This window comes from Dipodomys merriami, unplaced genomic scaffold (genome assembly GCF_024711535.1).
Source record: "Dipodomys merriami isolate MVZ:Mamm:240054 unplaced genomic scaffold, mDipMer1.0.p SCAF_6, whole genome shotgun sequence".
Taxonomy (NCBI): Eukaryota; Metazoa; Chordata; class Mammalia; order Rodentia; family Heteromyidae; genus Dipodomys; species Dipodomys merriami.
This window is the reverse complement of record NW_027206179.1, coordinates 6,132,501-6,142,920: the sequence shown is the minus strand read 5'-3', so window position 1 is coordinate 6,142,920 and position 10,420 is coordinate 6,132,501. Positions and strand designations below refer to the sequence as shown.

Below are 10,420 nucleotides of genomic sequence, written 5' to 3'. Positions count from 1 at the left end.
GACTCTCTGGGTATGATGCTCTCATAACTTTGGTTAACATCTCACAGACACAGACTCTTCAGGACATTGCACCATGCACAGCACATGACATCCTCTGAGACAATCCAGTTGCATCATCCCAAATGGCTTTCATGAAAATGGTTTCTTGACACAGATGTTGGATAAAAACTATCCAAGATAACTCCATCTCTGGGGCCTCACTCTCTGTGGTTTTGGATGAAATCATAGTACCTGGGCCAAAGAAGGCAAATCCACAAACATGTTTTCCAGCTCATGTTTTTCTCCTGGATGAAGGACACAGATGTAGAGCCTAAGGATATGGTTTCTGGGGACTCACAAGAGGCTTTGATGAAAGATGAGCTATGGTATAGATCTCTGGCAATAAAAAGACACATATGCACACATATGTCTGAATAAAGGTATCTGACACTGTGTGTCTCACTTCCTGCCTGCTTGGCAGAGGCTTCAGGGATGTACCTTATTGTAGAGAGCTGCGAGAGGCTGCACCTGGAAGATGGCGCCGGCTTCCGCCCTCCGCCTTCCCGATGGCGAGTGCTCTCATGGTAAACAACTCCTTATATGGCTAAGGCAAAGAATCTGGCTTTCTTCCGCGCACCTGAACCTATTGGTGGTTCCCACGTGGCGTATCAGGGTTGGCTACCCAGCGGGTACTTAAGGCTGTGGGGAATTCTCCCCAGGGTTGGGGTCAGAAGATTACTCAAAGGTCCTGAATAAACTGCAGAGAGAAGAGTTCGGTGTCGCGTCTTCCTTGCTGGTCGAGGTGGTAGCGACAAGTGGTGGCCCGTAAGGGGAACTCAGCCATAACCTCAACGAGGACTCAGAACTCTCTGCGGTCAGGGTGGTGCACCGGTAAGTCCCCAGGTAAAGGGGGAATCTGCGACAAAAGCGGGGGTAAGTCCCCAGGTAAAAGGGGAATCCGCGACAAGAGCGGGGAGTAAGTTCCCAGGTAAAAGGGGAATCCGCGACAAGAGTGGGGGGATTTTTGCTCTTCTCGGTAGATAAAGAGAGAGTGAGAACCCGGGGCTAGTCAATAGAGTAGCCAAAAGTGAAAGTAAAAGTTTGTTTACCAGCTTTAAATGTTTAAAACATGGGCGCTTCTTCTTCGCACCCAATTTTTTTGGCTCTCAATGAGCTACTGCACTCAAAAAAGTTAAAAATACAAAAGAGTACTTTAGAGAGATTTTTGAATGAATGTGACACCGTTGCCCCGTGGTTTGCTGTCTCCGGAAGCCTCACGGTGGCCTCTTGGGAGAAACTAGGGAGGGACCTAGATTTTGCCTCTGAACAAGGAACGCTTAAGAGCGGAGTGAGACCAATATGGAAACTGATAAGAGGCTGTCTCGAGGACCAGCGTTGCAGTGAGGCGGTAGAGAATGGTCAGGCCGCCCTAGAAATGCTGCAGGAAGAAAGATCGGAAAGGGCAGACTGCGAAAAGGAGGAGAGCAAGGGGGGGTTATACCCCGATTTTGCTGAACTAGAGACCTCTGAGTCTACAGACTCAGAGGAACTACAATCACTCATAGAACAAATAGAAAAAACAAAGATAAGAAAGAGGAGGAAAGGGAAGGAGAGAGAGGACCCAGATAAAGACGAATGCACGCCCTCCGTGCACCGCCCCACACCTTCGGCCCCTCTGCTCTATGCGGAGGACCCTGGAAGTGGCAGCCCCTGCTGTTCTTTCAGCCCAGGCGTGTGGAAAGCGGTCAGAACCGAGTTACATCTAGCCTGTCCAATATTTCAGGATCCACAGGGACAGCGTTATCATGAACCCTTAGATTTTAAGGTTATAAAATCTTTAGCTGAGTCTGTGCGGACATACGGAATCACAGCCTCCTTTACTGTAGCCCAGGTGGAGGCCCTAAACAGACATTGCATGACACCCGGTGATTGGAGTGGGCTCGCACGAGCTTGTTTGAGCCCAGGTCAGTATTTAGATTGGAAGGCCTTTTTGATTGAATTTGCTAGTGAAGAGGCTGCAGCCAATCAGGCTGTGGGGAACCCAGCTTGGGACAGAGATATGCTGCTTGGACAGGGGAGATTCGCCAATCAGCAGATAGGCTACCCGGTTCAAGTTTATGAACAAATCAATAAAATTGGCATAAAGGCATGGAAGGCCTGACCAAATAAAGGCGAGGTGAGTGGCAATCTCACCAAAATCCTGCAGGGCTCTACAGAGCCCTTTTCGGACTTTGTTGCTCATATGGTCGAGGCTGCTGGCAGAATTTTTGGTGACCCAGACACAGCCATGCCATTAATTAAACAGCTTGTTTACGAGCAGTGCACTAAGGAATGCAGAGCCGCCAAACCCCATATAAGAATAGGGGACTAGAAGCATGGATGAAAGTTTGCAGAGAGCTGGGCGGACCACTAACTAATGCTGGATTAGCTGCTGCTGTGGTGCAATTAACCCAGAAGAAAGGGGCTGGGAAGGTGGCTCAGTGGTAGAGTGTTTGCCTTGCATGCATGAGGCCCTGGGTTCGATTCCTCAGCACCACATAAGCAAAAAGAAATGAAAAAAGCCGGAAGTGATGCTGTGACTCAAGTGGTAGAGCGCTGGCCTTGAGCTGAAGAGCTGAGGGACAGCGCCCAGACCCAGAGTTCAGGCCCAGGAAAAAAACCTATTCAAAAAACGCTGCAAATTTGTCTAAACAGTTGTCTAGTTATCTTTTAGGTAATTGAACTGGGGAGTTTGACAGCCTGATGGAACAGCTCAGGGTTGCCATCGTCATGGTGAACTCGACCCAAGTGGATGCTGGATTGGCGGAGGGGTTATCTTCATGGATCTCCGCTGCTATGAATCATCTTAAGGAATGGGCGGGTTTAGGAGCCCTGACAGCCTCCTGGTGTTAGCCTCCTTGGTATGTCTGTGGTGCATTTGCCAAATTAGAGGTTCTCAGCGTCGCAGTGCAGCCATGATTATCCATACCTTTACAGTCATTGGAGCAGGTCAGTCTCCCCAAGCGTGGCTTGCCACCCTAAAACAATGAACACAGATTGCAAAGCCAAAGTACTGCAGTCGAGAGGCATGAGTTTTGCCCTCGAGGAGAGCATGTTTGATTGCACACGGGTTCGATTCGCCTTTTCCCGTCCTTGTGAAAAACGAATCAATGGACAGGCTGAGTCATCCCTAGAGAAGATACCCTCTGGGAGAAGGCTTGTATGCAGTCCTTGCATTGCACAACAGGGATCAGACCTCTGTTCTCATCTGTGTTCTTTAAACAAAAAAGGGGGAACTGTAGAGAGCTGCGAGAGGCCGCACCTGGAAGATGGCGCCGGCTTCCGCCCTCCGCCTTCCCGATGGCGAGTGCTCTCGTGGTAAACAACTCCTTATATGGCTAAGGCAAAGAATCTGGCTTTCTTCCGCTCACCTGAACCTATTGGTGGTTCCCACATGGCGTATCAGGGTTGGCTACCCAGCGGGTACTTAAGGCTGTGGGGAATTCTCCCCGGGGTTGGGGTCAGAAGATTACTCAAAGGTCTTGAATAAACTGCAGAGAGAAGAGTTCGGTGTCGCATCTTCCTTGCTGGTCGAGGCGGTAGCGACACCTTATGACTTTCACACTCCTTCTTCTCCAGCTTCCCTTCCTTGTGAGGTCCTTGGCTGGAACTAGCTGCTTTTCTGCAATGAAGCACCGAGCGCACATGGATGGAGATGTGATGATAGCTGGGTTTTTCCCTCTCCACACTTTGGGAATTCATCTTAGTAACAGTGAAGGTTCTAGGGAAGAAGAGAACATACCGTAAGTAACTCATCATTTTATTCCCATTGGGTGTTATATTCTGAGGATGTGCCAATGGATGAGGGAACAATCAATGATCTCTGTCTTCACTACACTGACCTTCCATCCCTATTGCAGCAGGAACAGCTGCGTATTTTCTCTTGCATCTATTGTTGAGTGTTTTCCTGCCTGGTAGTAAGAATGGACTCTATTTCCTTCCATGCAGGTTCACCTTTCAAGGTTGGTGAATTCTTAACTTTACTGTAGCATCCTTGGTATCTCCTGCATGCCAACGGTCACTGCAGAAGATGAAATGATGTTCTTACAAATAACCTGAAATACTGCCATGTGTTCTGTGTAAAAGTCTGCAGCCACATTTCCTTGCCCACTAGGCCAGTAGTATGAGAACTTTCTTTTAGTGAAAGCTCCATTTTGAAGACATTGATGAACATTCTTCTTCTTTTTTTTTTTTTAATTTGGGTCAGTTGTGAGGGTTGAACTCTGGGTTTGGATGCTGTCCTTGCACTCTTCAGCTCAATTCGAGCACTCTAAAGGCTTGAGCCACAGTGCCATTTCTGGTGTCTTAGCATTTTATTGGAGGTAAGAGTCTCATGGACTTTCCTGCCAGGGCTGGCTTTGAACCTCGGTCCTCAGATCTCAGCCTCATGAGTAGTACCCTGCTTGATGAACATTCTTATTGTAGCTAATGGCTCATGCCTGTGATCCTAACTACTCACAGATCTGATATCTGAGGATGGAGGTTTGAAGCCAGCCCAGGCAGGAAAATCTGTAAGACTTTTATCTCCAATGATTACATTTCTTATTCAGCATTGTTACCTACTCTGTCTTTCCCCTGCCATCCCTTCCCTCCTCACCTCCCCAACTCCACACCACCTCCTCCCTGGTGAAGTTGTAAGGTTCATTTTCAACATAGTTTCCTGTACAACTCCATGTTAAAATGGGTCTACCTGTATTTTTTCCCTCTGAATTCATTTGTTTACTATTTTTGCAAGTACCTGGGTTTGAACTCAGGGCTTGAACATTGTCCCTTAGCTTTTTCACTCAAAGCTAGCACTCTACTACTTGAGCCACAAATCTTTCCAACATTCTGGTGGTTAATAGGCAAGCAGAGTCTCATGGGTTTGTCTGCCTAGGCACAGATACAAAGTGAAGTCTGGTCTGGGTTAGTAAATTTTTGGGGGGAGGGAGTTAGAAAATTTTTTTTTTTTTGCTTATGTGGTGCTGAGGAATCGAACCCAGGGGCTCATGCATGCAAGGCAAACGCTCTACTACTGAGCCACCTTCCCAGCCCGGGAGTTAGAAAAATTTTATGTATGAGCCACTAGTGATTGGCTTGCTTTGCACTTTTGATTGACTTTTTCTCTCAAGGCTGATGCTCTACCACCTCATGGAGGCACGCTTCCAGTTCTAGCTTTATGTTGGTTAATTGGAGAGAAAGTTTATCATGAAGTTTTCTGATGCAGTTGCCTTGACTCAGGATCTTTGGGTGTCAGCCTCCTGTTCAGCTAGCATTATAGGTATGGGCCATCAGCATAGGTAGTTTCAATTCCTTGAAGAATCTCCAATCTTTAATTTTTAGATGCCATCACCAAAACTGTAATTTTTGTCTGGGTTGATGGTTAAATCATGTAGCTTTGATTTGTATTGTCCTCATTACTCAAATATTTGGACATTTTTCTGTATTGCTTTTGCATTTGTATGTTTTAATTTTTAAAGTGTCTACTCATGTGTTTGTTCCTTGCTTGGATTTTTTTCCATCCTATTTTTGGGCATTTACCCAAAGGATCACAAAAAAGGTCATACCAAATCTACCAGCACAACTATGTTTATCGCAGTATTATTTACTATATGTAAGATATAGAACCAACCCTGATGCCCCTCAGTAGATGAATGGATCAAGAAAATGTGATACACACACACACACACACACACACACACACACACACACACACACACACACACACACACACACACACACAATGGAATTCTATGCCTCGGTCAGAAACAATGACGTTGCCTCTTTTGTTAGTAAATGGAAAGAGTTGGAAAAATCATATTAAGTGAAGTAAGCCAGGCCCAAAGAAACATAGGTCCCATGGTTTCCCTTGTTTGCAGTGACTAGTGTATGTCTAGGACATGTACAGAGTAGGTCAAAGGCTATGTATATGTGACCACATGAGATAATGTTAACCAAAATATACCCCAAGCCAGGGACACAAGAGTTTTTTGTTTCTTTTTTTCTTGCTTGTGTTTTTAATGTACTTAAAAGACACTGCGTGATTTCTTTTGTTCTTATTATATGTTCTTCCTCCATGGTATAACTACCCTGTTTCACTGGATTTGATGCTGGTATTTCAGTTTTACACTATTAATCAATCCTTTGTGAGATGAATAGCTAGCAAGATTTTCAACCATTCGACTGTCTCCCATTTCTTTCACTGTGTTGAAGGTTTTCAGTTTGGTGCAACCCCAGCTACTTTGCATTTCCAGTGCTGGGGGTAGAATGTAGGGCCTTGTGAATGAGACAACAGATTTATCACTTTCATGTCCAGAGCTTAATTCTTGCTATTATTTTATGTGGTATTTGAGTTCTATTTAAGTATATCCACTTTGCCAATTCCACCCCTTACCAAGGGTGTTATGGTTAATTAATGTATTTTTGGCAACATCTCCAAGATTCCAATACCTAGAGTTGTTTGCCAATACTTCTTGGTTGTATATTTCTTTGATCTATGTGTCTGCTTTTATGGGTATTTTCCCCCCTCATTATGGCACTGCAGTAGAAGATCTAAACAGGTATAGGGATACGTCAGTATTGTTCTTGTGTCTTAAGATAGCTCTGGCTAATTGATAACTTTTGTTTCCCCCAAATTTAGTCTTGCTTATTCTATTTCTGCGAAGGAAATGATAGGAATTTTGATGGAGACTTCACTGAATCTGTAGGTGGTTTTGGCATAATAAGGCTATTTCCACCATATTGATTCTGACATCCAGAATAATGGGAGGTATGTGTTGGTATGTGTAATTTTTTTGCTTGCCCATTTGATTGGTTATGGTTTTGATTTCAGTCTGATCACCCTGTTGTTTTTGGAGACCCTCTTCTTTGCTTTATTGATTATTGCTATTGTGTTTTATGCTCTAATTCTTTTTCTTCTATTTGATTCTTTCACTACTTCTACTGATTTTGGGTTTGTTTGTGTAGTTCCTTGAGGTGCATTGTACGTTGTTTAGTATAGTATCTGTATCCCTGATTTAAGCAAAGGTGATTACAGTTTCAATTTATTCCTCCTTTTTTATATTTATAGATTCTGATATTGTTTTCATTGTTATTTGTTCCTATAATATGTTTGTTGAAATTTACCTTGAAAAAACAACTTATCTAATTATGTATTAATCATTTAATTAAACTGAATACTTTTAAGTTAATTTAATTATTTGTTTATGGTTGAAAAATAATTCATTTAATTGTCATGATACCTGCATGGTAATTTCTAGACTTACCACAGTGTAATCTCCACATGTGTTCAATATTTTTTTACTATTTAAAAAATGTGGCTACACTTTGGAAAGCAATATGGAGGTTCCTCAACAGACTCCACATAGAGATCCCCTACGACCCAGCAATTCCACTTTTGGGCATTTACCCAAATGATCACAAACAAGACCATACTAAAGCTATCAGCACAACTACATTTATTGCAGCATTATTTACCATAGCTAAGATGTGGATTCAACCCAGATGCCCCTCAGTAGATGAATGGATCAAGAAAATTTGGTATATGTATGCTATGGAATTCTATGCCTCCATAAGAATGAATGACATTGCCCCATTTGGTTGGAAATGGAAAGGTTTGGAAAAAATTATATGAAGTGAAGTAAGCGAGGCCCAAAGAAACATAGGTCCCATGGTTTCCCTTATTTGCAATAACTAGTATATGTCTAGGACAAGCAGAAAAGGTCAAAAGCTCCGTACACATGACCAGATAGGTTGATGTTAAGTAAAATGAACCCCAACGTAGGGATACAAGTGTTTTTTTCTTTCTTGCTATTGTTTCTAAAGTATTTATAATGTACCATGTGAATTTTTTGTTTCTTTTTATGATCTTTCCCCACACTATAACCCCCAGTTTTACTGTATTTGATGTCAGTGCCCTGCTTCTTGTATATACATTTCTCTAATTTGGGGAGGGGAGGGTGAAAAACAAAATGCTTAAATGGGGATAAAGGTTGACCCAATGTAAAAATGAGATGTACAACATACTATATAGAAAACAACTTTACAAATTTGGCTGAGGGGGGGTGGTGGGGTAAGTTGTGAAGGTGGGAGGGAAGGGATGGTAGGGGAAAAACAAAGGAGGAGGTAACAATGCTTGATAGGCAATGTACTCATTAGCTTTCTCATGTAATTGTTAAGTCCTTTACCCAGTAGTTTTACCAAAAAAAAAAAACATACAAAAAGGTAATGAAATAAAGTGATTTAAACCACACAAAAATGTGGCTAGCTGGGTGCCAGTGGCTCACACCTTAATCCTAGCTACTCAGGAGGATGAGATCTGAGGATCGTGGTTCAAAGCCAGCCTGGGCAGAAAAGTCCGTGAGATTCTTACCTCCAATAATCCACTAAGAAAACAGGAATTGGTGTTGTGGCTCAAGAAGTAGAGCACTTGCCTTGAGCTGCAGAACTGAGGGACAGTGCCCAGGCCCAGAATTAAAGCCCCACATCTGACCAAAAAAAATCTGGCTAATTTTGTCTTAGACCACGATCTCTCCTGGAGAAAACTCAGTATGTTGATGAGAGATGGTTTATTCAGATCTTTGTTGAAATGGTCTGAGGGGTATAACTTATGTGAGTATGTGTGAAACCTTAGGTTCCAACCACAGCACTACAAAAAAAAAGAAAGTATAAAAACTCATATATTGTTTTGTAGAATGGGAACTTCTATGTACAACTACTTAAAGATAATAAAATAAAAAGTCCAGTTTCATGCCTATTGTATCATTGATAAATGTTAAAGCTCTAAAATTGTAATGAAAATAAAGATTATTATCCTCTTTATTTCTCACTGTGTGTAATGCTTAGAGACTGTATCATTTACCATATCTCAGTGTTGCTTTTTTCACCATTTAGTTGATTTACTTGTAGATTTATAGGCACATTCTAGGTGTCACAATGAGGGATATCATGGAACTTACATTTTTCTGGGCCTGGCTCACATTCCTTTCTTAAGTCACCCAGGGCTATTGATCATAAATTGAGTTTCTTGGAATTAATCTATTGATTGGCCTCGAGTTTTTATTTCAACCTTTCTAACCCTTTTTTATTGGTAGGATTCCCTGCATTTCCATTCCCATTCATTGTTGATAGATCACTTCTGATTCCTGCCATTATGTAACTTCTTTAGGTTTATTGAAGCTTCTTCCACACTTTCTCTCCTTTATTGAGTTCATTGGTAGTGACTTTTGATTTCTGAATTATAAGATTTCATTTATCTGTTACAGATTTTGTGCTACTTAGGAAGCTCAAAGAGGATTACAGCAGGATATTTTAGAATGATGGCCACTATCCCAGCTGATGAGGATGAAAGAAAAAGAGAAAATATACAAGAAGTAGAGGAAGATGATCAAATGCATAAGTGGATATATAGTAATGTTTTAATGAAATCTTTCATTTAAATTTTAATAAAACTTTTTCATTTACTACTTTAAGGTAAAATATTAAAAACATACAAATGAAAATTGCAACTGCATTGTAGTCCTCCCATCATTTATAAGAATGGATATCCAATTTTACATTGTTCTATAGTAAATACTAGATACACCAATAATTTTTCCAACTTCATAAGAATTATATGTATGATTTCTCTGGCATATTTACTATGTTAGAATATTTTCAGCTTACCTATATAGTCACTTTTACCACTAATCTTGATAAAAGTTAAAAATTTTATTTTATTTAGTTTTTGCACCATTTTTTGAAGAGACTATTTTCTTTCAATATTTTAGCCCCTTTATCAAATATTAAATGGCTATAGATCTGTGGGTTCAATTCTGGATCTTCTAGTGTGTTCCATTGGTCGTCTGACCTATTTTGTGCTGCCACTAAGCTGTTTTCATTACCATGGTTCTATAATTGAGTTTGAAGTTTGGCATTGTTATTCCTTCTACAATATTCCACTTGCTAAGGCTTGTTCTTGCTATTCAGGGCCTTTTGTCATTTGAATTTTAGGGTTGCTTTTTCCATCTCTTTAAACAAATTTGTTGGAATTTAGTGGATATTATATTGAATTTTAATTTGCTTTGGGCAGTATTTTCATTTTCACAAGGTTAAATCTTCCAATTCAGGAAGTCAGATTATCTTTCCATCCTCTTACCACTTCTTCAATTTTGTTTTTGAAAATTTTAAACTTTGCACTATAGAGGTCTTTCACCTCTTTGGTTAACTCCTATGTATTTTGTATTTTTTAATGCTATTTCAAATGGAGTTTCTTTTCTGATTTCAGCCTGATCTTCTTGATAAAGGCTTAAAAAAGGTATTGATTTTTGTGGGTTGATTTTATATCTGGCTATTTTGACAAAGTTTTGGATCAACTTCTTAGGCTGCGGAAGGAGATTTTGGGGTCCTTTAACTATAGGATCATGTCATCTGTAAAAAAGGATAG

The 10,420-nt window shown here is 41.2% G+C and overlaps 1 protein-coding gene across 1 annotated transcript in view; it reads left to right on the top strand.

The window, feature by feature from the left end:
• Positions 1-471: 471 nt before the first annotated feature.
• LOC138813726 (vomeronasal type-2 receptor 116-like) overlaps positions 472-10,420 on the top strand; it is a 34,915-nt gene continuing 24,966 nt past the window's right edge. The window contains exons 1-2 of the mRNA XM_070002106.1: positions 472-552; positions 3,598-3,761. Coding sequence (XP_069858207.1) covers positions 472-552; positions 3,598-3,761 — 245 coding nt within the window. The remainder of the gene's footprint in view (positions 553-3,597; positions 3,762-10,420) is intronic.